Source organism: Phaethon aethereus, assembly GCF_964289735.1.
Source record: "Phaethon aethereus genome assembly, chromosome: 3".
In the NCBI taxonomy this organism is placed as follows: Eukaryota; Metazoa; Chordata; class Aves; order Phaethontiformes; family Phaethontidae; genus Phaethon; species Phaethon aethereus.
In genome coordinates, this window is record NC_138576.1 from 4,875,544 (window position 1) to 4,903,460 (window position 27,917).

The 27,917-nt window shown below is 43.6% G+C and overlaps 1 protein-coding gene across 1 annotated transcript; it reads right to left on the bottom strand.

The window, feature by feature from the left end:
* On the bottom strand, positions 1 to 27,917 carry TFAP2B (transcription factor AP-2 beta; the record flags this gene model as incomplete). The annotated part of the gene is made up of 8 exons (XM_081998078.1): positions 1 to 41; positions 1,420 to 1,679; positions 3,944 to 4,085; positions 6,662 to 6,780; positions 9,398 to 9,617; positions 17,406 to 17,466; positions 22,744 to 23,202; positions 27,837 to 27,917. 8 exons carry the CDS (start codon positions 27,915 to 27,917, stop codon positions 1 to 3), a joined length of 1,383 nt encoding a protein of 460 aa, XP_081854204.1.

Here is a 27,917-nt window from a genome sequence, read left to right on the forward strand (position 1 = left end):
CTAGTCCTCTTTGAAGAAGCTCATAAGCCAAGCGGGCAAAGCTTTAGGAAACAGAAGAAAATAAAATAGTGCATACTCCTGAGAAAGAATTACATACTCATATCACTCATTTTTTGTGTTGTTAACAGTTATTTAAAAATGGGGAAAGATATCTCTCACACACACTACTCAAGGAAATTAAGGACTGAAACACTGGCAGTTAGGAATATAAAACTCCTTAAAGAAAAAGAGGAGGTCTCAGAAAATTAAGAAATCAGATAGCGCTGACATTTTACCAGACCTCACTTTCAAATTTTGCAACCCATTATAGACAAGGCATTTTACCATCAAAGGCAAGTACTAAATTACAAAGGTATGTTTGCATGCATGAATATGTGTGGTTATACACACATATTTTTATATATATATGTATATACCCATATATATACATATATATACAAACATACATAGGCTACACACGCATCCCTATCAAGTTATGTGTGTGCATACGCATATGCACACACATGCACACACATGCGCCCATACACACCTGTAAACGTTGGTAATCTAAACAGAGAGTCTGTCTAGACCAGGAAAAACAAAAAGGTTCTTAAAAAATAGTGTTAGCTAATTCGACTGATCTACGCCGACTTGAAACTTCCCATCTAATGGCATCTAATGTTAAGATGCTGCCATGAACGCAGCTCGAACTGGCTGGTGTTGATGACTTCGTGAGAGGTCTGTGCGCTCGCCTCCCCTCCTTTCCTAGTCTAGACAGAACCAGGGTGGTGAGATGAGATGGGAAGAGCTGAGGGGAATGAGGCGATGGGGCTGCTCAGAAAGGAACGCTCTGGAAGATCGTTTTAGCTAAGGTGGAGACAGGACGTCGTTCAAAAAAAAAAAAAGAAGAAGAAAATAAAAATAATAGCAAGACAGACCGTGCAGCTCAAGAAATCAAAGCACTGACACCAAAAATGTTTCTCCGATTTCTTCCAATAAGTTATTCATTTCTTTCTTTTATTATTATTATTAATTATTATTATACTCCCCTCCCCCCAAATCATTATTTAAAAAATGTGAAAGAACAGAAGTGGGAAAAAATCCTGGTGGTTGTCTTCACATGTTCCTGGCAAGAGACTCTGAACCACTGGTCTTGCGCCATTGTGCTCCTCTGATCTTAAATTATTGTCTTTCTTTTATTATTATTATTATTTTTATTATTATTATTATTTTGTCCTACCTAATAGAATTCTTCCAAAGCCCAATCCAATATTTTTAAAGCTAAAATTAAGATGGTTTTGTTTTAAAAGATTATCTCTTTCTCTCTTTTCTCCTTTTATTTATTTAACTTTTTCCTTTTCCTTTCTTTCCTTTGTTTTTTTTCCTCTCTCTCTCTCTCTCATTTTCTGTGTTTCTCTTCCTTGTCTCCAGTTTTACTACCTGGTCCTTCGCCAGATGTGTGCCTGTTAGCAGTGTTGTTGTTCAAGAACATCTTGTCCATGCCTTTGAGAGCTTCAGTCAGGTAGTTTTGAAGGGCCGTGAGGGCAGCGCAGATAGCGGGGGCCCCAAAGCCGTGAGTGATGAGGCTGAAGTGAGTCAAGCAGCTCTGAATGCCCGGTTCCAAAATAGGGGTGGGCCGGCTGTTTCCAATGGGTGTCCTGTCCTGGGCCAAGAGATCTGTAAATTCTTTACAAAGTTGCCTGCACAGAAGACAGAAAGGCAAGAGAGGACAAGAGAGAGAGAAAAGCGGTGGTTAGGCTCATCCCACAATTCTCTGAGACAATCAAGGTTGAAGGAGGGGGCAGGTTCAGGCCAAAGGTCATCCCAAGAGCCAGGATAGGACCTTTTTGCCACCTTCCTTTTCCCCAGCAGTGCTTGGGGACTGGCCATGGTGAGCCAGAAACTCCCTGCTCAGGATGATGTTCATCAGGAGAGAAGTTTCTGCAACTGAAAGATAACACCAGGTCTGGAGATAGAAATATCTTCCTCAGCCATAAGGATGCTTCTGGGGAGGTTTAGATTGGATATTAGGAAAAATTTCTTCACTGAAAGGGTTATCAAGCATTGGGACAGGCTGCCCAGGGAAGTGGCTGAGTCACCATCCCTGGCAGTATTCAAAAGACGTGTAGATGTGGCACGCAGGGACATGGTTTAGTGGTAGACTTGGCAGCGTTCAGTTTGTGGTTGGACTCGATGTTCTTAAAGGTCTTTTCCAACCTAAGTGATTCTATGGTTCTGAAGCACTGAGAAAACCCAGCCCTATTTGGTGGGTCTAGAAATAATCAGGCTGAAAGGGACATGCGCCGTGGGTCTGCCAACCATCCGTCATCCTGGAGGCCTGACCCTGCCTCAAAGCAGCTCCCATCTATGCTGTTCCTGGAGGAAAGCACAAGCATGCACGGAGAGCTGCTGGGTGGCATAGGGACATGGTACAGGGAGGGGCCAAAATGGAGCCTCCTTTGAGAGTGCTCAGGTTGAGCCACTTTGTCAAGAAAGATCAGGACTCTGGGACTTCATGCTGGCTTATTCATTGCATGAGGAGCAAAGCTAGCACTTGCCTATTTTATTTTGGGGGATGGCATCCCAATTAACACATCAGGGTTGAAATCTGGCTCTTGTTTGTTTGTCCATGCCTTTGAAAAATCAGATTTTATTTTTATAATTAATTCCCCCCACAGTTTCTTTGGCATTGTTCTGGTTCAAAAGGCCTTCAAGTCAACAGGTGCCTGGGCAATGTAGAAACCCTGGGGGCTTGTGGGGTTCCCAAAGGAATAGTTTCTTTGAGACAGATGCCTACCCAGGGACTGGAATAAAAAAGGCCAGAATTAAAAAAAAAAAAAAAAGGAAGAAAGAAAAAAAGAAACCTTTAAAAAAGGCGTTCAGCTCTCATCCTCTGAAATTCTCTGAAATTCCCGGTGGATTAAAGGTTTCAGAGGGTGGGAAAAGATAAAGGTCTACTTCTATGTGTATTATCCATTAAGAAAGTGCAAGAGAGGAAACTTTGAATTTAGAGAACAAACAGTAATGAGTCCAACATTTTACATCTTCAAAGACCAAAGCAGGGTCTGCGAGCAATTAAAGTTCTGGGACATTAATATCTTCTGACCCTGCGGAAAAGGGCAATCAAATTCCAATCACGTCTAAAAAACATCTGGACAAATTTGAGCAAATGATTTTTCAACCTTCCATATATTTCTTTAAATTACACTGTCATCGGAGGCAAGCCACGTCCCAGAGCATGAAATAAATGAGAGCTGTGTGGGATGGGTTTTTTTTCTTTCTTTCTTTTTTTTTTCCCCCTTTTTTTGCCGGATAGACAGAGATGTGTGGAGGCACACGGCACCCACTGCCGAAGACCCAAGCAAACTATGAAGCACTCAGTTAGTAGCCTGGGAGGTATAGCCAAGTGTAAATCATCCGATACAGCACAGCCCCGAGAAAGCCCCAAGGGAGAGAGATGGTTTGGGGGGACCAAACCGAGGATGACTAACAGTACATGGCCGTGGAGGGCTTTTTCTTTTGGTTTTCTTTTTTTTTTTTTTTTTAATTAAACCACATGGAAAAGACATTGTAATTTGGTAGTGGACAAACAGGTGTATGTGAGTGACAGGAGGGACAGATAGACATGCTGTGGAAGCAAAATATAGATTTTTGGTCTCTTTTCCAAAAATATTTTTGAACTGGGGTGGCTTGGAAACGATGTACAGTAGCTAGGGGAGAGTCGCCTACATCCTCTATAGGGACAGCGTGTGTCCTGAAACGCCACTGCAGAGGGACCCAGAGGCTATAGGGTCTACCCTGCCCATAGGGCGATAGGAGCACCCTTCCTCCCCGCGGGGCCGGTATAATTTGGGGACTTGGAAATTCCGCCTGCATTCAAAACAAGCTCAGAGGAAGGGTTTGAGGAGGAGGAGGATTTTCTCGGGGGAGGGCAGAAGGGGCGGGTTGCCAACTTCGCACTCACTTTGTAGCAAGCAGCATGTTTTTCCTGGAGTGGAGGTCGCTGGGGTCCGTGTGCTGTCTGTTCAGGTACTCAGAAACAGCTTTGGCTGGGAACTCCGTTTCGCAGATGTACCCAAAATCCCGAGCTAAATGAACGGCCTCACCTGGAGGGAAGGAGGGGGGACACATTAACACCTCCGGGCACCGCCGGCCCCAGCCTGGGCGGGCTCCGACCTGCCGAGGCACGGGGCTGCTGCCCACCGCTCGTTCGAGCCGTGTTTAGAAACCTTCTAACATCCCCTGCACCTTAGGGACAGACTCCAGGTATATGTCTTCCCTCCACAAAACCTTATTTTGGGGGCAGAAGTAAGTTGATGGGACAGATTTTTCAGCTGATGAGATTTGTCTTTGCTACAAGGCACTTGTGATGGTACGGACCCACGCAGCTGATTGTGCAGAACTGAGGGGAAAATACACACACCTATACATCCACACATACACACACTTTCCAATGAACTGGGCCAAAAAAAAAAAAAAAAACCACACGAAGAAACTTAAATCCCAAAAGACAGAAGGATCCAAACTTCTCTTAAGAGCAGAGAAACCACTCCTGTTTCAATACATCCGAACACAGTCCAAAATTTTACAGATGTGGACATAATGTTAATATGTCCATTCGTTGTGGGACATTATACACACACTTGTTATACACACACACAGAGCACTTGCATCGTTATCACGATTATCGCCACATCTGTAAAATGATGGAGATCACTGCATTTCGTACGCTGAAAATTAGCAATCTGCTTTCTTTCTGACCGTCATGCAACAGGAACTCCTCCCCGCCCGGTGGAAGGATAGCAACTAATGGCAACATTTTCTGTGAAAAATAATAATTATTCTAATTGTCACTTTTCCTGCCTGCCTGGTTTGAGGTTTCTTGCCTCCAGAGGTTCGTGTCATCCAACTCCTACTGATGTACTTCACGCCGCAAGAAGACGACAGTAGCTGAAGAAAGGAGGAAAAGAGGAGGGGGGGGAAACTCAGACTCCAGAGGGATTCCACCAGATTATAGCTCAACCCCTCTAGAATAAAGCATTAAACCCTTTAAAGCACCGCCTGAGGGACCAGGGCGAAGATTTCCAGCAGGCAAAACAGATACGTCTAATAACTTCAGGACCACATTATTTTTAACGATCAGGAGTTGCTTTCCAACGTCATCTTCTGCTTTCCAAGGTTTCTCGCTAAATCGCCAAACTGCTTCAGAAAAGCCAAGGCAGCCGGCGGATCCCCAGGGAGTCCCCGCCACGGTCACCCCACGCGGGGCAGGGTCCCCCCGGGCGCAGCTCGGGTGGGTAATCCTGGCAGGAGCGTTTCTGCTTTGGGTGATACAATAGCAGCAGCAAGGCTAAAGCCTGGCTGGTGGCAGAAAAGAAGATAAATCTCCAGCAGGTGCAGCTCTTCCAAAAGGAGGGAGTTCTCTCGGGGTAAACTGTTGATTTGTAAGGAAATCAGGGGAGCGGGAGGTAATGTACACCTCGCTACACACTTGACGTCGATTTTAGCATCACTTAGACAACGGCACAAGCTGTTGAACCTCAAGCCAGCACCCGGGAGGGGCTGATTTTGCCATGAGGAGTAGGGTGCACCGGTTTTCACACTCGCAGCAGGGGTGAAGCTGGACTAACCCCGATGTTCAAGGGCAGTTTGTCACACCCGAAATGCTTCGTGTCTCCTATAGCGCGACCCTATATCCCTACGCTGTGCTTTGCACACTCGGCATATGCGGGTACCAGGAGCAGCTCGTTTTGGTCAGCCTTTTTGCGAGCATGCCTTCAGCTCTGCGCTCTGTGTAAGGTCTTATCGCTCCCATAACTCAATCAAAAGAGCTGAAAAGTTAATATCTAGCACAAATGTTTATGCATGCTTATATGCAGAAGAGATAAATGGATTATTTATACGCCTCTCGGTATGTATGTGTAATGCAGATACGTATAATTCATAATTGCATCCATACCATTCCGGCTATGTTTCTTGGAGAAGGTCCAACTTCTCTTAGCGTAAACACGCACATATCTTAAACATATTACCGGCTCTAAATTTTACTTTTCAGTACAGTAACAATAAATCAGAGAGACGCGCCGAACACCCAAATGACATGAGTTGACTTGAAATGAGGTGAAACTTCACTCTCCCCTTTCCCTCTCTCCTTCTTCAGGAATAGCTTGTCTTTTTGTTCCGTTCTAGCCATCTTAAGGTAAACGGCGCTCTGCCGCCTTCAAATTGCTCTGATTTCTTAAAAAAAAAAAAAAAATGTATTATTTGTCCTCATTGAGTGTCCTGTAAATATGCTCGGGAGGAGCGAATTAGCGGGAGGATGGAGTAGACGTGGAGTCGGGGAGCACAGGCTGGAAATTAATAGCAATGAGGAATGGGACTGCCCTGCAGAATCACACACGTACACACACACACACACATATTCTTGCCACCCAGCGGAATCAATGACCCTTCGGCCAGTGACTTCATTTTTGAGGATGGGATCCTTAACCGTGACGGCGTTCATGCTAACCCGCCCTGAATTTCACCTCTGCAAGGTTTTCCCACCTGATCCCGAAAGTTATGGTAGTTTGGGGTTTTGGGGTTTGTTTTGGGTTGTTTTTTTTTTGTTGTTGTTCAGAAAATGTCAGGCACGAGTTCAGAGCAGGCAGGGGTGTGAAGGGAGCTGCGACCCTCGGCTTACCTTCCACCAGGGAGGTGAGTAAAGTGACATTTGCGGCCTTACGCCTGCCGGCTGGTAAATTCAAACCGATTTTTTCTAGCCTTTCTCGCAAAGATCTCCCCCCGTTTTTCGATTTGGCTCTAGAATTGCAAAGAAATTAACATCGTGATTAACCCCGCAGTGTTCCTGGAAGAAACGTTTAGTCTGTGCAGTCAGTGGAGCCTGGGAAGGTTTTCACCCGACGTTAAGGACTTTGGGTGTGTTGATTTCTGTTAGGTTTTGCTGAGATTTGCTTAATTTTTCCTGGGGATTGGGAGTGAACCCACTTTTCACCCTGATTTATCCAAGTAAATCAAATAATGCCAAAAAGCAATAATTAACGGTCAGGGTTCTGATCTAGAAAGCAAACGGGTTCCTACCGCATGACACTAACTCGTGTTAAGATGGAGCGAGGAGATGGGCAGAAAGGTGGAGGAGGGGAATTAAATCCTCAGTTATTCCAGGAAAGAGCCAAAATAGGAAGAAGAACGAAGGGAAAAAACCAAAACAAAACATAAAAAAAAAAAACACCTGAAAGGCTCGAGGGGAGAATGTGTGTGCCTGTGGATAAATACAAAAGGAGGAAAATATTTATGAAACTTCAGGAACCATTTCGTGCGTGTGTGTGAGTGTGTTCTTGTGCGGAAAGGCGATGCTGAGGGGAAGAGCTCACCAGAAGGCAGAGTGCGCTATAAAGAGGGAACTGATTGCCTGAAGGAAGATTTGAATATCTGTCAGAGGCTACTGATAAGGACAATAAAAGGATGAGTGAGCTATAGGTGGGAAATACAGAGCTATTGTTCGGACTCCTATACATATGTAAACCCCCAGGGATGAAATCTTGCCACCTGCGAAATCAGGGAGGGTTTTGGCACTAAGTCACTCACAAATATCTCTTAGTTCTTACTCAAAATTTGTTTAAGAATTAGCAGTCACACTTAGCGAAAGGAAACCAGAAGGGACAGAGACGCCAGACTGGCTTCCCACTATTTGATATCAAAGTAAATAGGGCTAGATGACAGAATTGCAAGAGAGCAGCTTTCTATATTTCATCTGCCCTGAACCAAAAGCTTGTCTAAAATTTAGATTCAAGATAGGAACTGAAGTCAGCAGTAGCCAATGATCATGGCTTGGGCCATCTCCAGAAATCCACTGAAGTTCAATAATGATGTTTCTTTACCTTGATAATCCTATTTTCTACAGTGTATCTCTCAGATGTTCCCCCTGCTCCATTTGTAGCTGTACAGAGTGAGCAGGCAGGTTTAGCATCTGTAAGTATAAATCTCTGCTGCTCTCACTGGCAAGGATCACAGCTGAACATTGATTACAGACATTCACGTGGAACAGCATCTATTTTAGGAGACCCTAATTCTCACGTGTATTTTTGGGTGACTGACTGCGCGTAGCAGGACTTGCCCCCTCCTCTCCAGACACAGAGCTGGAACCCCTGACGTCATCACAGATTTTTTTTTTCATTAAAAAAACCCCAACAAAACCAAACAATAAGTTGATTTTCAAACACCTTAGACTCAACGTTGCCCAGTTGCTGCTACAGGGATTGGCAAGATATTTCCTTCTCTAAGATTAGCAACTTTTAAACATGATCTGAAATTTACTGGGGCCAAGTTAATTGCATTTGTTTCTGCCTCGAAGTTATACTCTATTTTCCAGCCTGGCATATACCTCATATGTAGAAAATGAAGTCTTATCCCCTCTCAGCTTTGCATTACCTTATACCATATCATGACTTCTTCCCTATTCTAACTGGAGATAGAGCTCATCTTTCTTACAGACAAGTCGTACTGACAATTCACAGTCCTTAGGTCATTGTCAGGAAGATAAAGGCCTTTCTCCCTGTTAGTCTTTCCAGCTGATGACCTCGGAGCTTAAATTCTTGTTGCGGGTACCTAAATGCACGATCTCTCACTTGATATGATGGAGTGGCAACCAGGCCTTCAGGTTATCCCTTGCTCCTCATTTTCCTCACTACCAATAATGCCAACTATTTTGAGGTCTTCAGCAAAATCCACCAGGACGTTAGTGGGTGATTTGCACAAATGTTTAACAGCAAAGGCCTCAGGACCGACTGCGAGTAATTCCTCTAGCAACCTTCTCGAGATGAAGCACTAAGTTTCTGACTTTCAAAGCTATCTGTTGATGGCTTTTCTTTAGTCAGGTACTTAACTACCTTATAGGTTGCCTATTAACCCCCTGCCAATTTCAATAATCTTCTGTGTGACAACATGTTAATTGCCTTATCGTTATGACCATATAGAGGAAGTCTCATGGATTTATCTAGGAAATCCCTAGAAATACATCAGGTCTTGAAATACATCCAGTTCATCCTGCAACATCTAACTGCAACACGCCCATCATGGCATTTTATTTTGTCCATTTGCTAAGAAAGAAATGTGAGGAGAAGGAGAAAACATAGAAAGTGTGTGCGTGTACAAGAGCGAAAAAACCTTGTCTCCGTTCCTTCATTTTGGGATGCTTTGATAGAAAATGTACAAGTCCAAATCTTTCTCTAGTCTCTCCACATTCATCTCGGTGTCTGAATACAGCATATTTTCACCTTACCCTGAACGTTACACACACATGCTATGACAATAAGATCAATGCAGATTGGCAATCATCTTTAGCGTTGACCAAACATTTCTGGTACATGCATGGATGCCCACACACGGGCATGTTCATGCACTCGCCCCAGCCTCTTACCTTCTAAGTACTCCTCCTAGGAGGGATGCATTCAGACACTCTGGAGGAGAAAGGCGTCTTTGAACTTCTCCCACAGTTACTTTATACTTTGAAGTTGAACTAAGCAAAGACAAGCGGCCAGGTACAGAGCAAAACACCTCTCCGGTATTGACTGAAATTCCACCCAGGAAGCCATCTTTATTCATCATCAAAGAAGTAACAGATTTTGGAGGAACCGGCACTGGAGAAAGAAAAGGGGAAGAGGGGAGACAGAAACCATCATGCCATGAAGGAGTACGGGATAATCACAGTCTCTCTGACATGCACAGAAGAGCAAAATGAAAGGGAATTTTGAATCTCTGGCTACCTCCAGCAACCTAAAGGGTGCTGCTCCCCCAACCTCTAGGAAACTGCTCCATGAATGATGGATGGAGAGAAGGGTGGTGCAGTACAGCCTCTATGCAGGGTTTGATCATTGGGAAATAAAATACATATTGGCAAGCACCTGGCAACTTTCGGGTTTGAGCCTGTGTCTCACCCAGAGCCCCCCGATGCCTTTTGTACAACGGACAGCGCCTTTCTGGAGGGGAAAAAAAAAGGAAAATTTACTTTTTTTGTGCTAATGTTTCCATTACTCCTAAGCTGAGCCAGGAATAAATTTACTACACGAAGGGAGTTGCTGTCTTAAATAAGTATCAAGGCTGGAGGATACAGCAACCAGAAGACAGCTCTGTTATTGCTTTGTGCTTTTATTAAGTCTGGTTTATGAAATAAAATGAGACTTTTCCTTCAGAAAAATGAACACCAGGAAAAAAAAAAATCTGATCTAACCATGGCGTTTGCCACCTTGATCACATTGTGCTGTCCATGAGAGTAGGAACTCTCCTGCCCCTAAATAAAACTGATTTCCTTACTATAACATATATTTAAAGGTAGTTGGGAGAGGGGTGTCAAAATAAAATAATAAAGTGAAACTAAACAAAATAAAAACATTCTATCCACGGTGAAACGAAATATTACTTTTCTCTGAGGAACTAGTAAGGTTATTTTAAGAGTAACCAAAGGGATTATAACCAGACACCCTGATAAACAAACAAACAAACAAACAAACAAACAAACAAAAGGCTAAACTGAAAATGAGAGCAAATCCCCCGTGCCATGAATTTTGTTTACAAATGAACTTAAATAGCTCCCTCATATTGTGTGTAACTGTTATGATTTACAGCAGGTGCTCTAATCAATCAACTAATCACTTTAATTTATAGGGAGCCTCGCTGCATTTTCCCAGTTGTTTCATTTCTGCAAGTAATTGATAACAAACCGTACTTAAGGTATGTTTTATGCAGGAGTTAATAAGAGCTGACAGCTGCTACTGCTGCTTCCTCTCGGAATCGCGGCAACACACGTTTCCTTATAGAAAATATACTCCGAAATTGAGGGTTTGCTGCTGGTAGAGCCCTGGCATGTTTCAGAGAAGACTAATTGATTACACACCCTCGTCGAGCAGATACTACTTCACAGTCTCCCATTTCCACTCAATCAATTGCAAAACCAATTCGGCAAATAATAGGGTTCTATTATGCACATATGCCAGCTATTTAGGTAGTTATAATACATGTCAGTTAAGTCATAAAAACCCCTGTTTATTTGCAACGTATCTGGAGAATCAAACCATTAGGGTTGAGGGGATATTTAAGTCGTCTGGAGCTGCTAAACAATAAGATCGGGTATCCTAATATATTACCAAGTGCTAACTACTGGGCAATTGCCAATTTTATAACCTCAGTGTATGGAATAGACACAACCGTGTTTCACTGTTTTTATTACAGATCATTTCCGACTGCCAGACCAGACCCCCACAATAAAAGCTCTATAACAGCTAAAAACCAAAAGGCATGTCGCTTTTAGATATACATATTGCTTCATATGCCTTGTATATAGTCTCCAGTATAAACAAATTATTTTGAGTGGCTTTACTTCAGGGAATGGGAAAGTGAAATGGATTCCTATTTCTCTATTATTTTTAGTTAAGCACTTTATGCATCTCATAAAGGCGATTTCAAATAGTTTGAGAACGGCACAGGAACAGTTATAAAAGAGTTAGAGGCCGGGTCCTGCTTTTCCTGCTATTAATAGGATTTTTGCCATTGATTCTATAAGAAGGGACTCGTTTGGGGTATCAGAGGTAGTAGTGGGAGACAAATATATATATATATATATACATATTTCTGCCCCCCCATTATACATAGAGATATAATTTATTTCATGCACGATGTTCTGCAACATCGAGTGAAGAATCAAGAAAAATGTTTTTAAAAAGGAAAAAAGATTTAGATAAAGTAATGCCACCAGTCAGATTTTCATGACTGACTTTTTTTTCTTCGGACAGACACAGGCTCGGTGGTTCGAGTACACCTTTACAGTGGCTATATTTAGTGACCAGTTTATCAGGTCACTGTCCAGTGAACTGAGAAATTAAACAAGAGGCAGCAATTCCACGAACATCTGATCTTAGTCCAAACTCACTAAAGAGAGAGGGACCTGTGCAATGCTTAAATGTTCCTCACCCCACTCGCTTTGGCCTTTTGGAGCACTCATTACATTAGTTAACCTTTGAAATATGGATTTTCACGTGCTCAGTATTTTTTTTTCCCCTTGCAAATTGCTTTTGGGAAGCAGGCTGGCTCCCTTCCCAGCTATGCTGAGAGCTCCTCAGCTTTTGTTCCTGCCACTGCCTCCCCAAAAAGGACCGTATGGAAAGGACCCATCGATTGGATTCTAATAACTCTAAACCCATTTTAGAAGCTTACCAGGCGGTGTAAGCATATCTATTGCAATTTCATAGCTTCAGAGAGATGTCTTCTATCTAGACTCTATATCTTCTGTAAATTACCTAATGCTGCCTCAAAAAAGTGTTTGCCATGGAATGAATTATCTCTATCTATATCATATCTATATGTTTATCATGGCTATAGCTTTTCAGATATAGCCCAGACATTACCAGAGATAAAATAACGTGGAGGTCTCGGTGGGTGAACTGATCCACACGTCCGTGTGTGCAGCTGCATGTGTCAAATCCCTGCGTGCATGTAAATAAGCTGTAACGCAGAGTATATTTTTAGTTGATGTCAACTTTCCCAGTTGGTTAGGGATTGCCACAACTGCTGAAATAATACAGAATAACAGAAGGATCTACGCAGTGTCCCCACCACTTCTGCTTTATCCCATTTAGTTATTGTTATCCCCAGAGGAAACTATTAGATTTTCTTTCACTACAAAACTCTTTTTGCTGTGGGTATGCGAGCACTCACAAATACAGAATTCCCCTTTCCAAAATCTCTGCCCCCTCTATTTATCTCTCCCTCTATCCTTTCTCTTTTTTCTTCTCCTTTCTCCTTTTTAATCCCTTTTTTTCTCTTCTTTCTGTCTTCTCCAGTGGTTACTTCCAGCCTCTTTGTCATTTCTCCCCCTTCCATTTCTCTTCAGCTTATCAATAAACCGGGAGAGCAACAGTAGCCGCTTGATTTGTTAGTAATTATAAGCATACTGTTCCTGCAAACGGGATCTCTAGATGAGTGAGATCGCTTTAAAACGACAGCAGGAAATGGTGGGGAAATGGAGCATGGCGAAACTCAGCGTGAAGCTTTCAGTTCTTTACATGTTTACAATTTTCTGTGCATACATTAAGTCTTAGGGGTTGGTTTTTGGGTTTGGGTTTTTTGGTGGGGTTTTTTTGGTGGTGGTTGTCGTTCTCTGTTGGGTTGCTCTCCACAAACGTGTGAAAAGGGGCACAAACGCATACGGACAAGAGGAAATGGAAATAAAAAGGCATTTCAGCAACACTGAAAATAAACAAATAGAATTTGTTCTTGCAAATAGCTGAATAACGAGGCTTTAAGCTATGGATATCGTTGCAATAACCCTGGTGAATAACATGATAGTCTATCAGTCAATCAATTAATCGGAAGAAACATTTCTTTTATTCATTACTAACAAATGTCACGAGCATACTTATTACTAACGAGCTACCAAATTGCCTTCAAATCTTTTTTTTTAATGTGCCTACTGGGCCTAAAATGAGTAAAAAGTTCTTTGTCCATTATAACACCAGGACTTTGTTGTTACTGGAGATTTGGTCTGACTTGGTAGCCAAACCTAGAAAGGCCAGGAACATCGTCTTACTCGTCGTCAGTAAAAGACCTGGATCTTATTTTAATTTTAATGAACAAATACAGAAAGTGTGTGTTCATGTCCCCTTCCCTCCTGTCCCTCTCGCCTCCTCCTCTCCCCCGCCCCCTCCACCGCAGCACCTTTCTCCTGAAAGCCGGGACTAAATTTCCAAGCGAAATGTATTGCCTTGAAATTGTGTGGCATTCAATTAAAAGGGATCATAAGGTTCAATGGGTAATCCAGGAAAAAGCACGAAATTGAGTGGCAGCGAAGCAACATCTCCGATTCCCAGATCTATCACCTGAAAAGCTGAGGCCAGAGTGGTTTTCAGTTAATCATTTATCCGGATATTTCAAGAAGAGGTGGGGAGGAATCTTACGCTGTATTATTAAGAGTTAAAAAAAAATGTTAAGACACCTCCTCTCATGTGTTTCTTTAAAATAATAGGAACAATAGAGCGTGTTTGCAAGAAGGCAATGAATTAAGGTGTTAGGGTTAAAATGGCCTTTCGTGCTAAATCAGATGTGAGTGTGCAGACGATCGTCAGAAACAGCTGAAAGTAAATAAACACATCAGAATAATTTTAAGGTCACTGACTGTGCCCCAGAGTCACAAAAAATTAACTTGGGACTCGGGCCACGCAAGAGTTTGCGAGAGGACAACTTCCTTCGCCAGAGAAGGTGCCAAACAAATTTCAGATGAGCAGTTGACAAGGGGACCCGATCTTTTATTCCTGACACATAGAAAACCTTCCCTTCATTTCAGCAGAAATCGAGGGAAAGGCCTCAAAACGTGCAGCCGGCAAGCTCTTAAAGCCGAATTAAATCTGGTATTAATGCTCTTGGTGATTATTATCATCTTGATGATTTATCTGGCTCCCTCCCTCCCGCTTCCACCACCCAAATCTTAATGGAACTAGGAGTTAACGATGATTTTTTAATGTCTCGTTGGATTTTTAGACTGTTAATGTACCGCATCCTTCTCATTATTAGTTTATTGATTGTTCATTGACCAGCCCCCTTCAAATCGTATTAACCACCCTCTGCCACTTTAGATTAGGAGAGTTTAAAAAGCACCTTTCATTATTTCACCACCACCACAGTAGAGTTCAGGCTTGGTAGCTTAATGCTCGCTCTAATGGGGCAGCTCAGAGACGAGGGGCCACGGTCCCTGCCTATTGCATTAATAGCTCAAAGGGGGCTAATACAGAAAATTAGCCTTAAACGAGCTCTGGAGATCTCCAAATGAAAGAGCCATTTATCACGCTGGCTACCTTCACTCCACTCGTTTGCTCTCTCTACTGGGAACAACTCATTTCCTCTTAACTAAATTACTTCAGAAATGTCAAGTAAGCTCAGATAGCAAACATAACAAGAGACTGTGTATATGTAATCTATTGTGCGGGATCGATACGCGAGATAAATCGATAGCCGTGTATGAATCCCTATATAATTTCCTTAATATTTTTGGCAATCCTTTTGCATAGCAAGATAATTCCCTCTGCGGGCCTCAAAGACCACGCAGAAACAGACACCTTCTGGGTGATACAGGGAAGTTTAGACTCCAAGCCCACATTGTACTTTTCCCACTACTTTTTAATTGAAGCATTTTAGGCATTAAATTAGGTTTTGGGGAAGTAGACTCCCTCCAACCCTCGTCTAGCAAATACGTATCACGGGGAGTTGCTCCACTGCACAAAAATCCGTCAGTACCTGTCTGTCTGTCTACGCCATCCGCCTCCATAACGACTTACAGAGTTTAAGTAACTTATTCTTACTTCAAAGTACACCCTCACAGCTACAAACTGCAGGGAACAAAGCGAAATTGATCCTGAACCCTCTCTGCGTCTCTCCTTGGCTCGTCCTGATTAAATATCGTCTGCCACAAATGTGACCTCCGATTTATCACCCATTTCTCCTCCTCCGCACCCAGGAAACTCGCTGTGCAAAAAAGAAACCGAGCTCACTATATTCCTTTATGCTGGAAAGTTTCTTAGAGCTCAGCATTGCTTCTAAGGAAGAAAATGCTCCTACAGTGACTTTCAAACAGCTGCAGACGAATCTCAGGGTCTTTTTTAGTAACCTAATTTCCAAAGTACATTTGTATCCTGTTCATCATGGGTAAACTCAGAGTCTCTCTTCTTATGGCTGCAAATAGGCACATGTAATCCCACCTATATGGGACTGTGTCTCTTTAGGCGGCAGCTGCTCGACCTGTGGCCGTTGCCATGCCCGTACACAGTAAGCACACCTTAATTTATACCTAATACATATTAACATTCACATTTTGGTGCTACTCAGAAGGCACATGAAATGTCTCTGCTGCCCTCGTCATCTGAAGGAGGGAGAGACCCATGCAGAGAGGGGGTAAAAAAGAGTATTTTGGAGTGGGTAACCAAACAGAACGCGTTGGGGGTGGGGGGGTTAAAAAACAAAAAAAACAGATTGCGAGAGAAAAATGCCAGCACGGAGCAATGTTAGAAAGGAATCTCTCGACCACAAATCAAGCACCAATTAATCAAATACGCCCAAGAGAAAACATCGTGGATGAGGTGTTTAGGCGGGGGTGGGGAGGGGAGGAGAGTGAGAAAAAAACAACCCAAAACAATCAAAAGCCATCAGGTTACAGACCCTGAACACAAAAGCTACTAAACATTCAAACTGAACTAAACCAGGAGAAACAATTATTTTTTTTAAAGGTAAGTAATTTTCTGTTTCTCAAAAACACCTTCGACTTCTCAGCCGGTGGTCATAAATGATGTTGCCAAATGGTCTTGCAGTTTTTATCCGTCCTTCTTCAAATAACTAGAAACTATCGTGTATGTGTTTGAGAGAGAGAGACTTTACATGAGGATTTAAATTAAAAAACAATAAATACACGGAAGGACCTCATGCTGCCTTGAACGCATTTTAAATAAACACCTTCCCTGTTATTTTGCTTTACGCTCTAGAAGATCATCTCCATTAAAACATTTGTGCCCATTTGACAAATAATAAGGTCCTGGAGAGAAGTGCTGTTGATAGTAAGCATAAGGGACAGCATTTCTAAGCCTCATCTCTGGTACTTAAAATTGAATCTAGAAATAGAAACTCCTTAGATAATTAAAGATAGCTTTCCCTACATTTGCTGTGTGTGATCTGTTTAATGTCTATCAGCATAACACAACACTAATCGCCAAGCATCTTCCAGTGACTGTCAGAGAAATGTAAAAAAAATGAAGCAGCTGCAATACGCCCAAAATGAGTTATTGTAATTACATTTAATTAGTTTAATTAGTTAATTATTTTGCTTACAGCTGTACAAGAGACTGCAAACATTTGTTAATATCACATTCCCTTTAACAGTATGGGGTGATTCTGCAGTTACACTAAATCATGTGCGCATATGTAGAAAGATTTTAAAAATGGGCATGGGGAAGGGGGGGATTCTTGGCGGAAGGGGGGAAGGAGGTCAGGGCTGCCTTTCCACGGGCATTTGTTTCTCTCCCCTTCACGTTTGAGTCGTCTGGGAAATGCATTTAAACCCCAAAAGGAATCAACCCCCTCTCCCCATTAAAAGCCAAGGGATCCCTATCGAGGATTGGGGAGGGGGGGGAGAACTGCATTTGAGCATGGGGTGCTCCATTGGAGAGCATTTGTGTAATTAAACCCTTTGGAGGAGGCGGGAGAGGGGATATCAACTTTTCCTCTCACATCTCTCTCCTTCTCCCTTCACTCTCTCTGCCGGACACATCAACTCTTCATCTTGCTGCCATGTTCGTCCTGCTTCCCGGGTAAATTAATTGCCCCAGAGTAAAAATGTATCATGAAGATATCGCTACACAGTAAAAGTCGGTCTAGCTTGTTGGAATAATCCGTACCTTTTTTAATGACAGACTGGTCCAATAAGTTCATACCGCTGTTATTGGCATCTTCAACTGACTGTGGATATAAAAACATCACTATTCAAATTGACTGGATATTAAAGAGTCGCGTACATAAATCATGTCATTCCAAACTGGAGTTTCTGTTATTTCCATTTATATTAATTCACTAGGGGTGGAGAGATTTTTTTTTTACTATTATTATTGTTATTATTATTCCCCCAAATTGACAAGGAAATGAAATTCTTACAAATTATATAGTCTTCTAATAAAAAAAATAAAGACGTGTGAAGCACATGGGATGCAATACTGGTTTTGTTATCTTATAAAACATAGATATCACATAGACTTCTTTGCATTCGATAAAGTTTTATATTTCTTCCTTCGAAAATCTGGCAATTTGGCAACATCTGCAAGATCTATTGCATGACATAAATGAACACGATTAAGGACAACTTAAATTCTCCCTCCCCTTTCTTCCCCTCCCTCCCCCCCTCCTTTTTTTTTTTTATTTTGTTTGTTTGTCTAACCCTGCTACATCTTAATAATTCAAGGGCCATTTACTTTTTATATATAATAGTTTACATTAAGGACTTTTAATTAAAGCCTGAGCAATTCGGAGTGCAGCTCAACGCCCACATCGTATAGGGTACAAGCAGAAAGAGATTTACAGCTCCCGAGGTTGCTTCCATGTCCTGAATCAGTGGGGACGGGAGGGGAGCAGGAATATACATTATCAAAAGTATGAACTACTGAACTGATTGCCTAGAAAGAGTCTCCCGATCTCCTTTTCAAAGTCTTTTTTATTTTTTTCCCCCTTTTTTCCTCTCTTTTCAGCCCGCTTAGGAGCACACCTGTTATTACGGTATTAACTTCTTTAGCAGGGAAGAGAACAAAGGCGGGCACAGAGGAGAAGCAAATGTTGGGTTTCATGTCTCAACACGAAAGTGGGATATACAAAAAAACAACCAAACAAACAAAAATTACCGCTGAATCTGCGGTCGGCACAGCAAAATCATCTCCCAAAGAGAAGGGGTGTCATAAGAACAATTTATTGCAGAATTACGACAGGTTCCGTTTTAGGGTAAAGTCTGGGTTTTAGAGAAAGGGAAGACCTGTGGGTTTCTCGGTTTTATTATTTTATTTTTCTTATTATTACTTAGGCTTTGTTTTGTTTTTTTTTTTTCCGGGTTATTGCATATTTGGGGAGTTATCACATTTTTTCTCCTGATAAGGAAAACATCTTTACAGCAAAGCAATGATTTTCTTCCCTGTTATTTTAACTTTATCTTTGCTACACCGAGAGGCTGAGCTTATCCGGATCCAGCCTTTATCTCCGTCTCTCTCTCTCCTCAACAGGGACGTTCAAGGCGGAATATGATTTAGGAGAAAATTACATCTCCCCAAAATGTGACGGAACAATATTTTCTTCAGATCTTTCCTTTCATTTCCCTTGAATACCCCCTCAAACGAGGGCGCACACACGGTGGTTCCTGATGTTGTGTGTTTGTGCATGGCTGTGCCTCTCTCTCATAATCAATAGGCTACATACCTAAAGGGCACAAAATAAAATTACAAACTCTTCTCTCCTTTCCCTGAGCAGCTCCCAAAGAGGGATGACGAGCAGATCCTGCAGCCTGCTGGAGTGGACCGTGGTGCAGAATTGGAGGCAAAGACGAAAAACGCCATTTTTCCCTTCCTGGGGTGTTCCCGGCCCCCCCCCGCCCCCCTTCCTTATCTCACCTTATCTCTGGAGTCTATGGCTGCGCACACGCTTTATGTGTGTGCGTGCACTCCGCTCGCTCCATCAGCAACGTGGGTTAGTTGTTGTAGTTAATGAGAAGACTCCTGTCTGATTTTCTATCTAATTACGCCCTCCTGCTGGGTTTTTGTACAGGATATTCGCTCAGCATGCTGGCAGTTAATAGTCACAGAGAGGATCGTAAAGATTTAATTAGGACTGCATGCGGAAACGTGGAAAAACAACTCAGACTTTTAATTACTAGACTTCTTTAGTTAAAAGTGATACCAGGGGTTACTTTATAAGAGACTTGCGTGTTTGGGTGCAACTTAACTTTCCGTGTCTCTAGCCAGCACAATAGAAGCGGGGACGGCAGTGTGAGTGAGGAGGAGGAGGAGGAAGAGGAGGAGTGGAGGTGTGTGTGCGGGGAGGGGAAAGGTGATGAGTTTCCAGATATACTTAGAAAATCTAAGGAAGATTCCCCTCCCTCCCTTCCTCCAATAACCTGATAGCACGGAGTTTCCTGTATACCATATATATACACGACTTACTCAACAGCTCTGGGTATACCTGAGAGAAAACCCTAAAGATTGATCTTTTTGTTTTCCTTTAAAGAGTCTAAAGAGTCTGGATTTTCCCCTGTATATTCTCTTTATCGTACCTTTTACTAGTAAAACCCTACTTTTACCTAGCCGTGGGAAAAAAAAAAACAAACAACAAACAAACTAAACAACCAGAAAACTGGGGTTGCAATGGTGTTTTTCAGAGTCCCTATTAGACGATCCAAATTTGTTTTCAATAAGTAGGTCTTAGCTTCCCTGTTTGAGGGCTGTAAATCGCAGATTGAAAATTCCTCTCGAAAGGGGCAGCAATAGCAATACAATACGTCCTGTTTACACTAACAGAGCGCGATCGTGTTACAATCACTTAATTCTACCCCTGGACAATGGCTCACACATGGCCTGGATTTGGTGTTTATAAAATAACCACTGTTTCTTTCTGTCACGCACTCCCTGCCTCCTTCTCTCTTGTCAGCCCAACCCATTCTCATGGCACGTATTTGATGAGACATGCATAAGCTAAAGCAGAGAGACACGTCTTTATCCAACTATATCCTTAGCTATGGGTTCAACTTGTTGGATTACTGAAAAAAAGAAAAAAAACACGCAGCCAACCTATTTGAAACCCTTCCTGGAAATTCTCTAGTGTTCGTGGTTAACAAATATATGTCGCCTAAATAGGAATCCCTGTAGCTAGAACTGATTCCTTGAATCTAGAATAAATCCGTATTAAAAATCAGGGTGGGAAACTACCCAACTTCATCTGTCACTAGTGGGGGGACAAGAATAGGAAATGATGAACGGTAGGACAGAGTACTGGGCTGCTTTCCCTCCTGCCTGTGCTAACTTGCAGTTGGACACTTCTTCCTTCACGTGTTTCTCCTCGGGATGCCCTCCTCTCCCTCTTGCCCTCCTCCCCCAGCCCGCGACCAAACTTTTTAGAGATAAAGGGGCTGTTTCATTTCCCGCGCCCTCAGCACCCCAAAACAAGAACCGCAGCCTTGTCTGCTCCAGCCAAGCCCCGTCCCATCCCCAGCCCGAGCCCCGGTCCCAGCCCACCCGGGCGAACTGGTCGCGGGTGGCCGTGGGGCGCACCGCTGCGCTCGGAACCGTCGGGGGGAGGCACTTTCCACGAGTGCTGTGCCCTGCCCGCAGAAGGGATGTTTTATTGGAAAAGGGAGGGAGAGCTTCTTTATTTGAACTGATGCAGGACTCTTCCTTCTCTCGTTCTCTCTGTCTCTCTCTCCCCCCTCCCTTCCTCTCTGTCTTTCTCTCTTTATCCCTTTCTCTCTCTCTCTCTTTTTCTCTGTCTCTATCTCTCTCTCTTTCTCTTTCTCTCGTTCTCTTTTTCTCTCTTTCTCTTTCTCTCTGTCTGTCTGTTTCTTTCTTTCCCTCTTTTCTCTCTCGTTCTCTCCTTCTTTCTTTCCCTCTTTCCCTTTTCCTCTCTTCCTCTCTTTCCTTCTCTTTCCTTCTTCCTCTCTTGCATTCTTTCTCTCTCCCTTCTGGTTTTTCCTCCTTTCCCTCTTTCTTTTACCTTTCTCTATCTTTTCTCCTTTTTCTTTCTCTTTTCGCTCTTTCTCCCTTTTATCTTCTTTCCCTCTCTTTTTTTATCTCTTTGCCTTTCCTTGCCTCTTCTCTCTCTGCCCCTATTTGTCACAAGAGCAAACAATTACCGGCTTTTCTTTGGGGAAAGTGTAAATACCAGAGCACAAACGGTACTTAACGTCTATCGCTTGTAGAGAGAAAGAGGGAGAGCGATCCCCTTTCTGCATTCGCAGAGGTAGAACTCGCCTTGACCTGTAAGCCAGTTTGTCACAGCCAGGAATGCGAGACGAGACCTGAGCATCGCGCCCGTGGGGGTCAGGGGCTGCCCCCAGGTCTCAGAACCAGCTTGGAAACCCGCAGAAACCAGCGACCCGACGGCCACTGAGCTCGGAGGCAGGAGCAAATTCAACCAGAAAAACCTTGTTATTTCTAAAGCAACTCGCCCCAGCAAAGCTCGGAGGTTTCCCCGTGACGCCCTAAGACAAACCTCAGGCCAAGGCCATACAGCCCCCCGCTTCTCGGCCGCTGATTCCTGTAATGTTCAGCAGGATCCTTTTTCACGTGTTTTTTTTTTTGTTTGTTTGTTTTTTTTCCTTCTCAGCCTCCTCTTTTCTCCTTTCTTTTTCCCTTTCTGTAACTTTGAAATCCGTATCTCATCCAGCGATTGCACATCTTTACTTATCCCAAGTCTCTCTCTCTATGGACCCCAACCGGGGTCCCCACGGGTTGGCAGTGCCCTGCTCCAGCAAGGTGCAAAGCACCCCAGCACCGAAGCTGTTAAGGGCCTTTCTGTTTTTAGGAAATAACACGTGATGATGAGTTTCGCGTGGGATGGGAGAAGGCTGGGAAATACTGTGCTTTAAGACCGGTGAAACTCCTTTGTTACCCAAAAGAGGGAATAAAACTATTTTAAAATCAGAGCTACCTATCATCTACACTTAAAAAAAAAAAAGGGGCCGGAGTGGGAGAGAAACTTGGTCCTGATCACCGGTTATTGCTTTTGGTTTGGGTTTTGTTTATATTTTCCCTTGCTCACGGACGAAAAGGGTAGTAATTTGACAGTTTCATCAAAATCCCTGAACTGCAGGAAATTGGCGGGGGGGGGGCGGGGCGGAGAGCCGAGATTGCATGGGAAATAACTGGAATTTGAAAAGCCAGGCTTAAACTCTGCCAGCTTTGGAAACACGTGGAATATTTAGAGCAGCATGTCTGCCTTCCCCCTGCACTCTGCTGGCTTGCCATGTAGGGGAGGGCTTACAAAGCAGAGCCTGTGCGTGACAGCGATGAAATAAATGCCATTAAAAAAAAAAAAAAGAAAGAAAAGGCGAGGGGAGAGAGTATCACAATCATAAGCCCAGTGCGGAAAAAGGACGGTCACCCACATCAGCGTTGCTGTAACCCCCTCCCTGATCATTTTCCCACCGAGGGATGGGGACTCCAGGCTAGAAGGCATCTGCGCTGCCCAGGAGAAAGAAACGCCGTGCCTTACCTGGACCTCCTCCATCCCTGGGTGGCCGATGCCATGCAGAGAAAGGCTGTCCCCCATGCCGGAGTCAAGGCCATGGTGAGCTGAGTGCAGAAGGACATCTGGCCTCCTTACTGAGTGGTAGTCCCGCCTGGGGTCCAGTCCCGAGAGCTGAGGCAGGGAGGCCCGAGGCTGTGGCAGCAGTGACCCGGTTTCTGATCCCACCTCTTGCCTCTGCCTCTGTCCCCAGGGGTGCTGCTGGGGTTGATGCAAGGGGTTTAGGGAGTAGGGGTCATTGACATGGGAGTAAGGGTCCTGGCTTTGGTGGTAAGGAAGAGGCTGGTAGGGGGGTGGGAAGTAAGGCGGCTGGAAATCCGAGGATGGGGTGTGAGAGAGCGGAGGAGCGCTGGAGTAGGGTCCCTGGGAGACGGATCCCAGCTGGGACAGCCTGGAACTGTGGCTGGGCACTCCATCATGCCGGTCCTACAAGCAGAATGAAATAAAAACAACAACAACAAAAAGACCTTTTAGAAAAAATAAAGTAAAATAAAAGGAGCACAAGCCCCCCCCGAAGTAAGATAAAATTAAAAAGTAAACGGTCATAAACTAGGGTTCAAATACGCCCCCCTCCCCCGCTGCAGATTAGAGATGTTCCAGCGTTTCGCACCCAGATCGTGGCTATTCCCAGTAACTATCACGAAGGGGGAAGGGGGGGAGTGTGTGCGGGAGAAATGCTAAATGTCATAATTAAAAATGTAGGACTGGTGCTCTCATATGCGTGTATGATCTGTGACTTCAGTCCAGTAACACGATTCCCCCTCCAGCAGCCCCCCCCAATAAAACTAAAGGCTAAAAAATATTAATAATAATAATAAAAAAAAAGAACCCCCAAATCACTCACGTCTCCAAACAACCCACCCCTTGTTCTGCCTAAAGTTTTCAAACATCTGTTTATTCCCTCTGCTGAAGTCCTGAAACTCAAAATCACCAACCCATCTTCACGTGGAAAAGACAAAAAGGAAAGTTACACTTCTCGGAGGACTCCGAGGTAAGAAGTTGTCCCAGAAAGGACTTGAAAAACAAAACAAAACAAAAACAAAAACAAAAATCACGGGGGCTCTTTGTGTAAAGAGAATCCACCACTAAAAAAAAAATCAAAAATAAAAAAAAATCAAGTAAAAATGAAACATCGGTATTGAACAAATCCAGTCCCTATGATTTCTCCAGCAACTTCCAGTGTCTTTTGTCTCCTTTTCCAATATAATATTCCGGAGAATGGGGTGGGGGTTAGTTGTAATGAAAAGTCTTTGGGGTGGGGGGGGTTGGGGGGGGTAAGTGTACGGAGGCTTCAGAGAAAAGGTGGGAGAGGAATTTTGTCCAACTCCATCGTGCTGAAGCTGCGAGGCTAAAGTAAACAAGAAAAATATCTATTCCACAAAGTGTAGCTCAAACCCCCACAAGCAATGGCACACATGGTTTAAAAAAAAGAAAGGGGGGGGAAGTTGTTTTTTTTTTCCCCTGCTCTCCCCCCCAAACTCCCCTAGCTCAAATCGAGAACACACAATGCAAAAAGGGAGAAGCAGCTGCAAGCCTCCTCCAATTATTGTGCTAAATTACCAAGCCAAAGGCGTTTAAAAAGAGAGAGAGGGAGAGAGAGAGACAACAGATCGAGAGAGAGAGAGAGAACATGCAATTCTAGTACAACATGGATCCAAACTCACCATGGCGGAATAGGTGTGGACTAACATCTGGAAATAAAAAAAGTCTTGTAATAGCTAAAAATAAAATAATGGTGATAATACTAATAATTGGAGGGAAAAATATCAAGGAGATCTGCAAAGGGACGTGTTGGACACAGGAGAACAGCTTGAGATATTTCGAAGTCTATCCATCAAAAAAAAAAAAAAGACAAAAAAAAAAAAAAAAGACCAATGCCCCCAAAACCGAGCCTGGAAACCTCTATCTACATATATGATTTACCCCTCCCTCTGTTTTTTTTTTTTTCTTTTTTTTCCTCTTTTTTTTTTTTCCTTTTGAGCTCCCAAATACAATCCTCTTCAACCCAAGGCTAGGCTCAGACTGCTCCGCTACCCCTTCCTCCCTTTCCTTCTCTACACCGCCTCATAATAATTGATATTCATGACTATTAATATTACACGACTACTTTAAAGGGAGAATGCAGGACCAAATGGAGCGTGAAGCTGGCAGCCAGCTCGAGAGCTCCCCTACTATTGTAAATGACGTTCATTCAGTGGAGAATTACTAGATGTAATCAGACGAGGGGGGCTGGCAGAGGCAGAGTTTGGGGAGAGGGAGAGGGGGGGAAAAAGTTTAGCAAGGAAGAGGCATAACTTCAATTAACTCGAGCGGAGGAAGATGAGGAAAGTAGACACTGCTGAGCTGGAGCAAGGAAGTGAGATGAAGCAATGCTAGAGGCGAAGAAGAAGAAAAAAAACATATTTCCTTTTTTTTTTTTAATACATTTAATTATACATTCCTAATACGAGGAATTGATTGCCTTTGGTGCTTTTGTTCTTGTAGCTTTTGTTGTGTTTTTGGGTTTTTTTAAGCAAATAATGAGGAAAATGAGGCTTTTCTAATTTTTTTTTTTTTAAAGAAATGGAAGAAGAAATGTGCAGTTACTATAATACATATGTCTTTACAGCGGAGATTCAGCCCTTCTGGTGCCTGTTATAGATCGTATTTATTCGCAGTAGCCAAATAAGTACTTGAATCTGCGTGAAGTTGGGCTCCACTTTTTTTTTTCTGAATCCTGTTCCTCCCACCCGATATGAAAAAAATAAATATATATCTACATATATATCCTGATTTTCACCCAAATGCAAAATGTATGCAGTGAATTTTAAAGGATAGTAAATTTATAGTTTCGGGGCAAAGCCAGGGGCGATATAAAACCTTTTTGATGTTGCAGGAACCCGTTCAACTGGACTGTCTGCCATTTCTGTTAAAGTTCAACCTACGTTCCTTCCTAAATAGACTCACACTTCCCAGAGCAGCCCCCCCGCGCACACACACACACACTTTTGTTTTAAGAACAGATTCAGTTTAAGTGGCTGAGACGCCCCTACCATCGTGTTGTTAATTATAAATCGGAAAGAAGAGAGAAAACCACTTTTTTTTTAAAAAGAAGACAAATCCAGAGGGCTTCAGCTCTTGAAAAAAAACTAACAATTTTTTTTTCCTTTTTTTCTTTTAAGACTATACGTTAGAAAATGACTTGGAGCGCACCCCCAAGTTAGGGTACACCCTGCCCGCAGCCAAATCCCACCCAACCGCTCCCCCAACTCCCACGGCAATCTAGGAACACGAGTGTCCGTAAAATGCAGAGCGGCTTTAAAATCCCTTTCCAAAGGAGGGTGGGAATAAACCCCCCCAAGCTCCCGACATTGCCCGACCCCGCTGGCCAGGGAGGGGAGATGTTTTGTCGCCTGCTGCTGCGGGCAGAGACAATGGCCGGGCTGTGCCTGGGGACGGGGAGGGAAAAGCAGCGAGGGCTCAGCGGGCTGGGGATGGCCGGCGGGACACACAGACAGACAGACACACACACACACACGCCAGGCTGTGCTCATTCCGCGTATGCTGGGGTTTGCCGGTTGACAATTCGCCTGACGGCAGCTCTGGGGAGCGGAGACATTTCTCCCGTGCGAATACCCTCGCCGCTTCCCTCCATCCCGTCCTTTCTCCGGCCGTGAAATTGCGGAGCTGTGCCCTCCCTCGGCCTCTTTCTCCGCTTTTCCCGGGAGTTTTCCCCGCTGTAAGTGGTAACGCGCTCCCGGAGGGAACGGCTGCGGCGGCGCGACGGGGCCGGGGCCGGGGCCGGCGCGGCCCCGACGGCGCTTCCCCGGGGTGCGCTCCCGGCCCCTGCCCCGTGCCTGCCCGGTGCCCGGCCCCTTCCCGGTGCTCCTCAGCTCCTGCTCGGTGCTCGTCGGTCCCTGCCCGGTACTCGTCGACCCCTGCCCGGTGCCCGGCCCTTGCCTGGTGCTCCTCAGCCCCTGGCCGGTACCCAGCCCCTGCCCGGCCGCCTCCCCACGGCTTAACCCCCCGCGCTGGAAGCTGGAGGACTGTACCTTTCTGAATATCTCCCCCCGCATGTGTAAATGCCTCCTCCAAATAAAAAAAAAAAAAATTAAAAAGTAATTTTGCAGAGCGCCTTTCCTTACTGTTTTTTTTTTTTTTTTCTTTTTTCCCCGCTTCGGAGCAAATCCGGCACGCTGGTTAACTTACAAGAAATGAATTCGCGGAGCCCGTTTAGGAAAGATCCGGATCAGGAAACCGTGCAAAATTAAGAAAGGTTTCGCGCTGTTTGAGCTGTGATATATATTTTTTTTCTCCTTCTCTTGGTCTGTTTTTTGACCTCGAAAATAACGAGGAGGTCTGAATAAAGTACACAACTTTCCGTGTCCGCGGACTATGCGGAGCTGCCTTTGAATGTCTCTATTCGGGTGTACGTACTCACATACGTGCAAGAATGTATGTGCCGCTTAATTAATGCGAGTATATGTATACATACACATCTTATCTGTTGGTATATGGGCATAAAACGTCGTAAAAACCGTATCTGAATGTGGAAACAAGAAAGTGAAAAAAAAATCAAAAATCAGGTTGAGCTTAGCTTGGAAATGCAAAATAAAAACTCAAAGAAAGAAAGAAAAGAAAGAAAGGTATCCAGCCCCTGAATACCAGATTGTGTTTCTCTTCTATTTTCAGCTTTCTTTTCTCTACATTTGTCCATATTTAATCGAATTATATTTAATTCTAGATCTAAACAATCAAACTCTTGCCTTTAAGTTGCCTCATTCCAACCCCCAGATCATTTCTTTCATGTTTTAAATCGCATCAAACAGCTTTTCCATGAAAAAAAAAAAAGTTTAGGACTTGGCATGCTGAATACAAATATGCAAATAAATAAGCATTTAAGCATTTACTGTTGGTTTCCCATCTCTGTAGTTGTGTGTGTTGGTGTATGCGTCTCTATGTCTGCCTATACGTATATGTAAAGCTATATATGTATTATATTGTCATGCCTCTATCTATGTACTAGATATATATTTAAATATACATATACTCTCTTACTCATATGCATATTATATACTCACCTCATAGATATCTTCATACTTGACATTTTCAACCAGTTTCCAGAGCATGATGGCAGGCTGTTCTCTAGGAGGTGAGTGCAT